General features: G+C 46.1%; 1 protein-coding gene across 1 annotated transcript in view; it reads left to right on the forward strand.

The window, feature by feature from the left end:
- UBE2J2 (ubiquitin conjugating enzyme E2 J2) overlaps nt 1-13,366 on the forward strand; it is a 189,487-nt gene that overhangs the window by 44,838 nt on the left and 131,283 nt on the right. The window contains exon 2 of the mRNA XM_085609619.1: nt 6,120-6,250. Coding sequence (XP_085465745.1) covers nt 6,120-6,250 — 131 coding nt within the window. The remainder of the gene's footprint in view (nt 1-6,119; nt 6,251-13,366) is intronic.

A 13,366-nucleotide genomic window follows, 5' to 3' on the forward strand; every position in this document is an offset into this window, starting at 1 on the left:
TCATCTCCAACTGTCGACACCGGCTCCCGCCGCACTCGCACAATTGCGGGAGGCAGGCAAGCTGCACAAAGGAGCAACCTAGCCTGCTGGCTATTACTCCCGGCCAATAGGGGAGAGTCTGTCATTTAAAGCACACTCACGTGCATGCCGGCTGACTAATAATGAAAAGCTAGGATGTGAAACTAATGGAATGTTTGCAGTCCGGTCTCACATTTATGAAAGTATGAGCTTTTAGCGTTCAAAATGACAATTTGTTTTACTTTTGTCTTTCTATTTGCAGTGGAGTGATTATATTTAATGCGCTGAACCACTGCAGCACCAGCGGTCTCAAACCATGGATTCAATTTCACGCTCAAATAAGGCAATGACGAGAGCTTCATTAAACAAGCACGAGGGGGAAGTACACCTCACATGCGTCTGCTGAAATTCCGTGTGTGTCGGTGCGGGGGGGGGGGGGAGGAGGAGGGGGGGGCATTAAGCCTAAATCAAAATTAATGAATGCTATAAGGGATGCTCCTTCCCCAACTAAAAAGGATCTTAATTCATCCTTGTTAGTTGGGGAAGGAGCATCCCTTATAGCATTCATTAATTTTGATTTAGGCTTAATGCCCTTCGCAGAAATTTCATGGGCTAAATAATCTAAAGAGTCAACACCAAATTTACATTTTGACAATTCAGCTGTAAGACCCCTCTCTTTTAGAACAGACTGTATTAAAAAACAAAAATGCATGTTTAATATTAAAATTAAACTTTTACTCAATGTTAACAAAAGAAAACGAGTGGGAAGTGCACCGTGCCCTCGGAATGCTTCTGCTGAAATGCAAATGCTGTATGTGCCAGTTCAGGAGGGGAGAGAAGTTCACAGAACAGGCGCCCTCGAAGGCATATGAGTCGGGGTTGGGGGAAGTGCGTTGCCCTGCCTGCAACGCCAGCTATGATGAAAAAGTGATTAACGAGTGCTTTGAAACTGTAAATAAAACGTACAGAGTAATATTACTTGTAACCGGGGCTTTCCTTATGGGAGGTTGCAACAGTAGAACAGGAGGGACAAAGGAGGGAGTACTAAAGAAATTAACCAAAGGAAAAAAGCATTTCCAAAAGACACTCCAAGGAGCCAATGAAAAACATGGGTGGAATTGGGCGGAGCTTAATGCCCATATCCTGAATACAGCAAACACAAGGAGATGATGGATGGAAAGCTGAAACTTTTCAGATGCTCACACCCAGTCACAGATCTGGGTTGAATCCATCATCGTTCTTTAGCTCACTTCGCCACCTCGGTTCAGACTCCGCAATCTGCATATCAGTCTTGACCCTGGGCCTCATGGGAACAGTCCAGCCCGAACTGCCAAGCCAGGTCTTCCCTGAACCAGAAACAAGCATCCTGGGACCAGTTTTGGGGTAACACCCCTCACCAGCCAGACTGGCTTGAATCCAGTAGCAAAGTGAGCAAGGGACCCACGTTTAGGCATGTCCTGCCAACTTGGGGCAAACAAAGCAAACCCAAGGAGATGGACGGAGCGCTGAAACTTTTCGACGCTCACCCCCAGGTCTGCGACTAGGCCAAGCCTAGTGGCAGCGCACATGCGCTGCTCGCTATGTGAGGCATGCTTTATTAGGGTATGCACTAGAAGGCCCGCCCACTCTCTGCCCTTTTTAGGTCGAGCCTGAGCCAGCGCGCATGCGCTGCTCTGCAAGGCTTCTTGTAAGCACTCTAAACTACTCTTGGTCTTGAACCTGGTTTCCAAGTCAGCAGCTCTGGCAACAGTGCCACATCCTCTCCCATTCGATACATCTGTTTGACACCTCTCTATGCCTTGAACATTAAGAATGGGCCCTGGTGATGTGTTCCCAGTAATAAATGCAGATTGGGCAGCTAATTTAGCACCCCCAATTCCGCATCGCTGTCTCCTATTTCCAATGCTCCTAGCAGAGGGGGAGTAGGGGAAGACAGCAGCCCACAGTTCTGCTCTGCTCCAAGCTCCAGCATTAAAGACGGCCCTGATACTGGGTGACCTGTTCCCAGAAATAAATGCCGATTAGGCAACTCATTTAGCACCCCTGATTCCTCCTCTCCATCTCCCATTTCCAATGCTCCGAGGAGCGGAGGAGAAGGGGCAGAGGGAAGGGGGAGACAGCAACCCACAGGCTGCACTGCACCTAGCCCCACCATTAAAAACCAGCATTGGGCAGGACAATAAGCCTCTCCTATACGAGAGCTATTGGCTTTGTCAATGTTTTTCTCCAAGTTGCCCAGCAGCCATACTGCTGTGCAACACTGCAACATGGTGAAAAAATATTGGCACAGCCTATAGATCTTATGTTGGCGAGACCTATTGGCTTTGCCAATGCTTGTTTTAATTGGCTTGTGGCATTGCCCGTGAACGCTGGCTTCCGATTCTTTATGAGGCTTGTTAGTCCCTGCTTGGTACTGCCTTGTCTCCATTTGTTACCGCCCAAACGACTGGGCCTTTTACCTGTGAATTAACTCGGGAGCTTCCATTAGTCGTTTACAGAACTATTTAGCTAATTAATGTGCTCAGTACTTGCGGAACGGCAGCAATGGAGGCCGCTTCATGTATTAGCAGCGCGCCATGTGTGCTTTCACTCTGGCTGCCTCCCCCCTCCGCCCCCCAGCACTCCCAAACGCCGGCAATCGCAAATTATAATGGCATACAACACCATTAAAGGTGAAGGAAAAATCGCAACATTTTCATTTAAATGAGATGTCCACTCACTCTCTCGCCGCACCATACATCTTCATGTACTTTACTGTCTGCATTCACTTGCAGCTGCATGCCTTGCGCATCTTATGAACATGGGCGTCACGCTTTAATAAAGCACAGCGCTCGTGTTGATATTATGAAAGGTGGCGTCATGCTGCAGCATAAAGTTTATACTTCAGCACGGCGCTCGCTTTCATATTATCCCCACAATAATAAAGCGTGGCAGCTTGTTTTTGAAACTACAGGTCTAACAGCTCGGTGAAAACAACCTACTCCCTTTCTCTCTTTCGAGAGGCTGTGAAGTCCAGGTAGCGCCTGTGTTCTGTTTTCGCCCTTTAAAGACGTGTTCTCCGTTCATGAGGTTTTTGCGAGCCCAGTAAATAGTAGCAAAGAATAATCTATTTCAGAAAGATTTGTTGCATGTAAATTTAATTAAACTCAAAAATGCAAACTGCATTGAGCCACTCTGTGAGGACCTGACACTATTTATGCTTAAAATAAACCCTCAGTCGTCATTTTAATTAATTCCAGACATTCTTTTCCGCTACCGCTATTTGAAGGAGGATCGAGTGTCTATTCTCTTTTCAGAGACATCTGCAAGTCTGGAGTTCTATTTGTTAAGTCTTCTGTACTGAGGCTTTATGGAAGCATCTGTGGCGGGAACGATTGTCTTCATTCATGTCATGTCTGTGAGTGCTGTGACGCAAGTACCGGTGTCTGTACTCTTTGTTGAAGAGGGAGATTAATTCTATCTAGCATATTTGTTAAATTTATCGTTGTTTTTACTTTTCTTCCTACCAAAATACATTTTTACCTCAATTGAAAATGTCTATGGATTTCACTCTTGGATGACCCTCTGTTGTCGCCATGTTTATTTGGGGGGGGGGGGGGGGGGGGAGCGGGAGCGGGAGCGGGAAGAGCGCACTGTGTTGCCTTCTGTATATGGGGTAGGTGCGCTTTCACGCTAAAGCAGAGCTTCGGATGTATTTTTATTTTGGTTGGTGGCGTTGACTTGGGAGCGATTGTGTGATGTTCCATGCAATTTTCCTAGGCATCTTTCCAAAACACCTCATGCTTTGCAAGTGCCACTAAGAGTTTGAGCCATTGGCATTAAAAGTCACAATGCCTTTTATATATGTGTTGCTTTAAAAAACACATAAATAAAAGGCATTGTCATTTACAATGCCAATACCTTAAACGCTCGCAAATGCCAGACCTATTGCACTGAAAATGTTTGTTACATTTGTACATGAATGGGCAGTGTTCCATGGTGGCAGTTCTATACTCACGTTTTGTATAGTAATTGCTAGACTCTTTCGTAGTAGGCCCCTGAAAATGGTTTCATTTTGTTCTGTTTATTTTTTCGTGGTGTTCCGCTCCTGTAAAAATAATCTCTGTTTTGGCAATGTAACTTCCTCCTGAGTATTACACCTAAGGTAAACAACTAGAAACTACAAGTAGTAGAGACTTCTGTTGCATGAGCCGCGACTTGTTCAAGGCTGGAGGATAACAAGACGGACTAGATCTTATCGACTAAAACTACAAGATGGAACACAAGTTAAGATTATAACATAGGGACGTGAGGGACATGTCCTTTGTACATCACATACAGATCTAAACTAGGTTTCCCTGTTAGGTTCTTATGTTCAGGCAATGAATTGTTGCTGCTGATAGGAAAAGCAAGAAGAGGCTGGGTGGATGGAGGCTCTTCTGAATTGCAAATGTTAGCACTCTTGCCAAATTCAATATGAGAAATTCACTCCCTTGTAAAGAAAGTTAAACGGCACTCTTTTATTAATTTTGACATAAGCAGCACACGGATATCCTGTTGGGGTTTAGGTGCTGTACCAGTTAAGTATAATAATGATGAGGAGGTTCCCAAAAATGGTTAATTCTGATCTCCTTCTAGCTTCATCTCTTCCCCCCACCCTACCTTTACTCTTTGAATGCACTCACCACTTTGGGATTCGTTCATTATCTTCTCTTGATTTTCTTTAGCATTTTTGATTAATCCCATAACAAAACTAGCAACGCATCCTAAGAAAGAAATTACATCTTAAGCATCATAGCGTTTTGGATTGGAGCCCATTAAAAAACATTAACTGGACTTGGCCTCCTAAAATGTGTTTTTTGTGGGTACAGGAAACTGCAATCCCATTGTCATCACACCATCAAGTTGCTTGACAGTTTGCTCCACCTCGCTAATCGACTGCTTGTTGTTGGAGGACTTTCTGGCAAAATGTGGTACCAGCATGGGCTATTCTATTAGTGTTTGGCAGACTGGGAAATTTCAGGATGCCCCATTGCAAGTAACTCGTGCGGATGCTAGACCAAGCTTTATTAGAATACATCCTGAATGTGTTTTACATAGGCCTCATCCTATTGGAATCTATCTGTTTAGTGATTGGGTTATTGGAAGGCAGAACGAGTAGAAGCTGACCCCACATTGGCTGTTGGAACTTGAAGTCTGCATGGAATAATGAAAAGGAGCCAGGATGATGACTGGGGCATGGTTTGGGAGGGAGTGGCAGCGTGGGTTATTAGAAAAGTCTTTGTGCTGATTCTAAGGGGGTGGCATCCTGGATAGGGGTGGACTAGGGGAAATCTGAGCCTAGGATGTGTCAAGGCTATAGTTGACTATCGAAAGTAACCTGGTATGAGCCAGGTCAGGTAGGGCTATTATAAGGTGGTTTTTAAGGAAGCACAGTCACGTTGAGCTATTAAAAGTCAGTGTGGGTAAAGGTAGGGCCAGGCTGGCTATTGCAAGGACACCTGGATTAAGGCAATACAGTTTGGGCTAGTGAAAGGCAGTGCAGGTGAAAATTGAGTGAGTTTGAGGTTTTGCAGGGAACCTTTTGTGAAGGCAGTGCCAAGAGATCTATTTGAAGGCCTCTTGCATTGGGAAAGGTTTTTTCTTCTTTGATCTTGTTCCATCTTTTTTTGGTGGTGTAGTGATGGATTAGCCTAATGGGTTACTTTTATTCATCATGGGATTCTTTCCCTGACGGATCCACCAAATTTTGTTCAGTTCTCTTGTGTGCGTCGATTTTTCCCAGGCGTTGCTAAATATTGACTCCTGGCACCCAAGATGTGCCCCTCTCTACATTAGGCTGCACTGTAAAGAGACTGGACTTAAAACCAGCTACACGGCTATATAGGTTCTGTGGAGAGACCAAGGATCTGACGCTTACTAAAGGCTTTTTAACATTTGTGAGATTAAAAAATAGACTATTTGTGTTTTGGCAATGGAATGAAAGTACGGTGGTAATCTATTTTTTTTTTTTTTTTTTTTTTTTTTACATTGAAAGTACCAGCTAAAATGTGTAAATGAAACTCTATGGCATATAGCAATTATCAGTGTGCTTATTCTGTTCTTTAAATTGTTTTAATCAGATGAGTAACAGCAGCACGAAGAGAGCACCGACGACGGCAACACAGAGGCTTAAACAGGATTACCTACGAATTAAGAAAGACCCTGTGCCTTATATTTGTGCTGAACCGCTCCCATCAAATATCCTTGAATGGTAAGAGTTTGAAGAACTGACAGTTGTTAAAGAGAACTTCAACGAAGTTAGACCCTGCTCGCATTACCCAAGTGGAGGTTTTTTGTATCTTTCTTTTTTTCTGGCCCAATGAGGCTTAAGAAACACTTGAAAAGTATTTCAGAGCAGAGTAGTCATATTGTCTGTCTGTTCCTCAGTGGTGATCATTATCATGCAAGGCAAATTCTATGGCATCTTAATCCTCTTACTGTATAAGCCCTGCTTATGCATGGTTGGAATGTTTGGAACCAGTTAATAAAATCATGACATACTAAAACGTCTTCTAATGCTAGTTTACATGTAATGCTACAACCGCGATTAGAGCCAAACGTCTGTTCTTAGTAAACATAGGGATAAACTAGCCTAAACAAGCACTTATAAAAATTCATATTAATATTAATAATAATAATAATAGAGACATTAGAAAAGCTTTACCGTATACTCTTTGGTTACTCTATTTGTTCAAATACTAAGGTAGTTATTTCGTTTTCAGGTTTTCCATGGAGCTGTGCTCTGCACCGTTATTTACTAACATTTTTCCAAGGGTATAACATATTATAGTGTTTGAGATTATAGCCATCCTTCTACCAGTTATTTTTTGGTTGTGATCTACATAATGGTGCAGAAAGAGTCATGGGTGATGTGGCCTCATTGTACAATGTTGTGACGACCCCTGTGAGGTCACTTTAGAGGAGACTTTTTATTATTGCATTATAAAAAGTGGTTCTCCGTATACAACTTCACTTTTAATTTTGGCGGAAGGAAGATGGGAAGCATTAAAATTGATGCTATCAAAACACTTGTTCTCCTTATTCAGTGTTGCAAGTCAGTTTTGATTGGTGAAAGTCAGCCCTGTAAAGTGATTCTCATATTCTGCCACATTCAGTAAATGTTTGCACTTATTTGGCATTTAAAGATGTGAATCTACAAGCTTTCCGTGCTTTTTTAAGCAGCTAAGATAACCTCGTGAAATAAACGTCAACCGCAGTGAAGTGCCAATTTAGGCTTTCTTTTTTCCGAAGTCCGAAATGAATAAGTACCATTGAGAGGGGTACCAATTAACATTGAGTTGTAATTGAATGAGGATGCATACATTATTAATGGCAATATTATTACATTGTCTGCCATTTAATCCTAACAGTCATGCTACCCACGATCACGTTTATACCAGCAGTGAATGCCACTGAATGTGATTCCATCTGGTCAAAAACACATTCACCTGCTCTCCTTTTGTAGCTGTGTGCTGGTGGGTTGACCTCTTTATACTCCTCCTATTTTGAAAATAGTTAACAGTGCAATATATTTGTTTGTTCTCCCATATACAAACAAATCTGTAGTTGGTGGAGTGGTTTGTCATGTGGTGATGTGAGTTGCTTTCTTGTGATCTTTCCATGCTTCCTACTGAGTTTTATACATAGCGCACAAAAGCTTGGAGCTTTGGCGTGTTCTGTCAAAGCCCTTGGTGGTTTACATCATACCTTTTTGTAGCTGACATTGGTGAGACAGTTCTTCACGGGGAGTCAGCACCACTCTAAGCCCCCACCCCGACAGCTTTGTGTTTTGGACCTGCTGTCTCCCTCACTCAAACTAGACCATGTTGAGACCTACAAGAGGAGGTTGTGCAAACCATTCTTGTTGCTTTAACCCCTAAGTGCCCTAGTGTTCTTGGGGGGGGAGGTGCTCCTCAACACCTTTCAATTAAAGTGTGGAGACACAGCAGACTGATACCAGACAGATTCTGTGAAGTGGAGCAGACGTGGGCATGAAACGAGAGGCACTCATAGACTCAAATTTGTATGCCAGGGGTTTCCAACGTTTTCAGCATTGATAGTAACTTCTGATCAGTAAAATCCATCCGGAGATACTGCCTAATAGTAACTTAAGTAGTCTTAAATAATGGAAGGAGAGAAAGAGAACAAGCATTGGCATAGCCAATAGGTCTCGCCTTTGGGACCTTATAAGTGTTTAGCTATGCAACAGTTGCATAACTAAATACTTATAAGGTCCCAAAAGCGAGACCTATTGGCTATGCAAAGCGAAAGTGATCGCGATCGCGATCAAACATCAAAGCGGCCGCAAAAGTGAAAGTAATAGCAGTAAAGCGTGGCGCGTGAGCCCACGCACATGCACTGTAGCTCTAGGCTGGCCTGGTAGCACTTTTTGGAGCCCTCTCAATAAGTCTCGCCAGACCAGCGCATGCGCTGGGTCAGGCGAGACCTAAAAATAGGAGAGGGGGGAAAGAAAGAAAGTGAGAAGGGAGGGACAAAAGTCAATCAAGAGGTAAAGGAGAGAAGAACTTAAGGCATGCTGAAAATGAAATAAGGAACAAAAGAGCAAAAAAGAACAAAGAAGGAGGAAAGAAGGACTAGAGAAGGAGAGAAAGAAGCTAAAGAATGCAGTGTTGAAGGAAAAGAAATTAAGAACGAGAAAGTATGATATGAGAAAGAAATAAACATGAAAATGAGCAGTAACAGGCAGGAGTATGTGAAAAGAGAATAGAAAAAAGTTACGCGAATCGGAGAAAAACTGCAAGAAGGCGAGAGTGAAAAGAGAGAGAAGGAAAAAAAGGTACAGAAAGGAGGAAAAAGTAGAGGGAGAATGGAAGAAAGGACACAAAGGAGGGGATAAAGAAATGAAAAATGTGAAACGAAGAACGAACTGATGAAAGGAAAACGAGGAAAGAAAGGAGGAGAAAAGAAGAAATAAAGCAAGAGTGAAAGGCGAGAGAGGAGTGAAAGGGAAAGTTTAGAAACAGGGAAAGAGAGAAACAGAAAAAGACAGCAACGAGAAGGGAAAGAAACTTGTATGTAGTGCAGCTTTAAAAAAATACATCTTTGGATATTGTTAATAACCCTACAGATATTTTACGTTGAGCTTTATGAAATAGAAATCCCTGGAGGTAATATGTGTGAAGGTTTTTAAACTGTATGCTGTTTCCGGAGACATTTATTTATGGTCCTCCTTTTTCCCTTCCAGTATGACATTGTTTATTGAAGAAGAGGGTGGGGTAAGGGGAGGGAGGAGGAGATTGTGTGCTGCTCCTGTCTCCTTTCACTTCCTCACAAGACTGGTGCTCAGAGTTTTAAAATACAGCATCACAAAGGAAGCAGCAGTATAATCCCAAACTAGGTTGCTGTGCAGCGAGATACTGGTAGCTCTTGATCAACATGTTGGAGACTTCTGGTGCGAACAAATTCCAAATTGCATTCACACTGTTTTGCAGTCGAAAACAACGAAAATCATACTAGCCTCATAAAAATGAGCATTTCAAAGGTTGTTTTGCAGCGTGAATCTTTCTGGATTCACTATGCTGTGCATTATTCCGCGATCTTGTGGTTGGGTCCGGATTCGTAGTCTTTTCTTTGTTTTTTTTTTTTTTTTTTTGTAGCCCAGGTGGGCGTCGACGTCCACCATTTGGTGCACCTCCCGTGACGTCGTCGTGCTTCCTGCGAAGTCCCACCTTTGGGGCGCCATCTTCAGATTCTTTTTTCCGCCGTTGGGTCTGGATCGACATCGGGAAGCTCCAGAAAATTCACTCGGAGGAAGAAGGAAGAAAAGCGAGTTTCATCGATAGAATCAAGAGAAGACATCAGGAATTGAACAGATTTCATCAGGAGCGCGAAGAAAGAGGACCAGCGAGCCCTTTTCTTCGACAGCCCTGGAGAATGCACGCTCAGAGACCCTGAGCGAAATGGACAAGACGCCATTCAAGTTCTGCCCAAACTGCCACCACAAGTTCGCGCAGAGAGACCAGCATCCGGTCTGCAACCTCTGCCTACCGGTCGATCACCAGAGTATCGACTGCAACGCCTGCTCAGCCTTCGCGCCGAAGACACTCAGGGTGAGAGAGCGGCAGAGAAGGGCCAACGCCAACATGGACGGCAAGGGGAAGCCCCCGACGCTCTACGCTCTGGGCCTCTCCTCAGACGACGAGGACAACGTCGCCGAGACAGCCGAAAACTTCACGGTCGTAGAGACCGACAAGAAAAAAGAAGACGAGGTAAGAGAATCGTCGAGCGCAAAACAAAAAGTACCTCGACAACACGAGGGTGACTCGAGAAAATCTGAGTCAAAGTCCGCGAAGGGAGCCCCGGCGCCGAAAACTTCGACGTCCAAGGGGGGAACTTCGGACAAAAGGCCCAGCGGATCCTTACAAAAGGACTCCCTGGTGCAGAAAGACGCCGAAAGGCAAGGGTCGTCGAAATCATCCCATGAAACGGGCCGATCGACGCAGAAAGAACGTTCGACGTCGACGCAAGTTTCATCGAAAAGACCCGCGGTCGACGCCGAAAGCATCTCCGAAATGGAGAAAAAGAAGAGGCGGCTCGAGGCCGAAATGGAGAACATCCTTCAAAGGAAGAAGGAGTTCGACGCCAGGATGAAGGAATTCAAGATTCCAACGGTTTCATCGTCGGACGTCGTCGAGGTCGAAGAGGAGTTCGACGCCGAAGGGCTGACAAGGGATCTCGAAGAAGAAGAGGAGCCCTATTATGAGGAAGAAGCCGAGGAAGAAGACCAACAGTCGTTCTTCGAATCGGCGGCATCTAACAGCAACGACGTCGAATGGCACGATCTCGACACCGAAAACCCGGAGGAGCCCGTGGACACGTACCCCTCGAGGCCTTCGCCACCCGACGACATCGGGGTATACAATATGGTGGTGAAGAGCGCAGCACTGGCCTTCGGCGTCAAACTCGACGAGGAGAGGCCGAAAGCCGATTTTCTCGTCGAAACACTGCTCCCCATCCAGACTAGGAGTCAGTTCCTCCCCATGCTACAAAGCGTGATGAACCAGGGGAGAGAAGCCTTCAAGGAGCCTGCCACCTGCCGGTCGATCACACCCAGGACAGAGAAGAAATATAAGCACTCCTCCCTGGACCCACCTTACATCAAGGGTAGCGTCACCGCAGACTCCATCATAGCCTCCACGGCCAGGAGAAGGGCCAACGTTCCAGCAACTTCGGGCCCACCTCCGGATAAAGAGAGCAGGAGGATCGACCTCACAGGCAAAAAGGTCGAGAGGAACGCCGCAATGCACTGGCGCATGGCGAATTCGAATGCACTCCTCAATAGACACCAATACCAACACTGGGATGAGATGGGGGAGCTAGTAAAGCACCTCCCCGAAGAATACCGCCAGAGAGCCTCTCACCTGGTGGATGAAGGAAAGAACATCGCCAACTCCTGTATAAAGACGGCGTTGGATGGGGCAGAGACTTCAGCAAGACTCATGGCCATAGGGGTCACAGAGAGGAGGCATGCATGGCTAAGAATCTCGGGATTCAAACCGGAAGTGCAGAACAACATCCTTGGCACCCCCTTCAACGGAGAGACACTGTTCGGAGCAACGGTGGACGAAAAGCTCACCCAGCTCAAGAAGGAAAACGAGACAGCGAGGTCCATGGGGGCCCTACATCTGAGGGGAATGAGACGAGGTAATCCCTCGAGGAGGCCCTACGGTAGGGGTGCAAGCCAACAAGGGACATCGCACCAGGCGTTCCAACAAGGTCAGCAGGGCGAAGGTCACGGTCAAGGTCAGCAGAAGCAAAGCTGGCAATATCAACCTCGGGGCCAGTCCTTTCGCGGGAGAGGGAACGGACGTGGCCAAAGGAGGAGAGGGGGCGATCAGCCCTCCTCGAAGTGACTCAGCACGCAAGAAGACGCCTACCCTCGTCAGGTCCCCAAGGGTGAGGCGCAAAAAAGTGTCATCAGGGGGAAGAGAAGATTCAAGAGCCTACGAGCATACGTCACCAGTAGGCGGAAGGCTGAGGTTCTACCTTCAGGAGTGGCGGCGTATAACCACAGACAAATGGATACGGAACATCGTGCAGTACGGATACTGCGTAGACTTGGAGAAAAGACCTCCAAACAGGAAACCGAAGGGAAGACAGAGATCTGCCCAAGAACTGGCAATACTCAGAGAAGAAACGCGGAAACTCCTACAAAAGGGAGCCATAGAGGCAGTGCCGTTCGGGGAACGCAACAAAGGGGTCTACTCAAACTACTTCGTGGTTCCGAAGGTAGACGGAGACCTCAGGCCCATACTGGACCTCCGTTACCTAAACAAGTTCATAAGAACGCAAAGGTTCAAAATGACTTCACTGCAGGAGGTACTGCCACAGATAAGAGAAGGGGACTTCATGGTCACCGTGGACCTCAAGGATGCCTACCTTCACATCCCAATAAACAGAAGGCACAAGGGCCTTCTAAGATTCAACATCGAACAGGAACACTACCAGTTCACAACCCTGGCCTTCGGATTAAAATCAGCGCCAAGGGTCTTTACAAAATGCCTGTCGGCGGTAGCGGCACACCTACGAAAGCAGGGCATACACGTATACCCATACTTGGACGACTGGCTGGTCAAGGCAAACTCACGCGAGAAGTGCGAGAGGCACGCAAAACGCGTAACAGACACCCTCACAAATCTGGGATTTTCCATCCACTGGGGAAAATCATCGCTGGAACCGGAACAGGTAAAGATTTTCCTGGGGGCACAGATCAACTCCCTCAACAGTACAGTAGTGCCCAGCGACAGGAGGACAGATGCCCTACTGAAGGAGACGCAGCTCTACCAGAAGGGGCGAGCTCTGACAGTGAGGGCGGTGAGCAAGATGATGGGGATGATGGCGTCCTGTATCCAGCTGGTGCCGAATGTACGCCTGCACATGAGACCATTCCAGGAATGGCTGCAACAGCAATGGTCACAAGCAAACGGAAGTTGGGAGGATCTAGTGGTTGTTACGCACGCAGTGCAGGAGGAGATAACTTGGTGGAACAGAGACAACATAACAACAGGGAGAAGCCTGACACCACCAAGCCCAACAGTGACCATTACCACGGACGCATCGCAGATGGGATGGGGAGCGCACATGGACAACCTCAGAGTGAGGGGTCTATGGGCTCCGGCAGACGCGGTCCGCCACATCAACTACCTCGAGTTGAAAACGATACTGCTAGCCCTGAAGGCATTCCAGAGACACCTGTGCGGGCAGAGGGTGTTGGTACAGACAGACAACACCACGGCGATGTTCTACATCAACAAACAAGGGGGGACACAGTCGTTTCCCCTCTCATCCCTAGCTCAGGAGATTTGGA

This window comes from Triturus cristatus, chromosome 1_2 (genome assembly GCF_964204655.1).
Source record: "Triturus cristatus chromosome 1_2, aTriCri1.1, whole genome shotgun sequence".
Classification (NCBI taxonomy): Eukaryota; Metazoa; Chordata; class Amphibia; order Caudata; family Salamandridae; genus Triturus; species Triturus cristatus.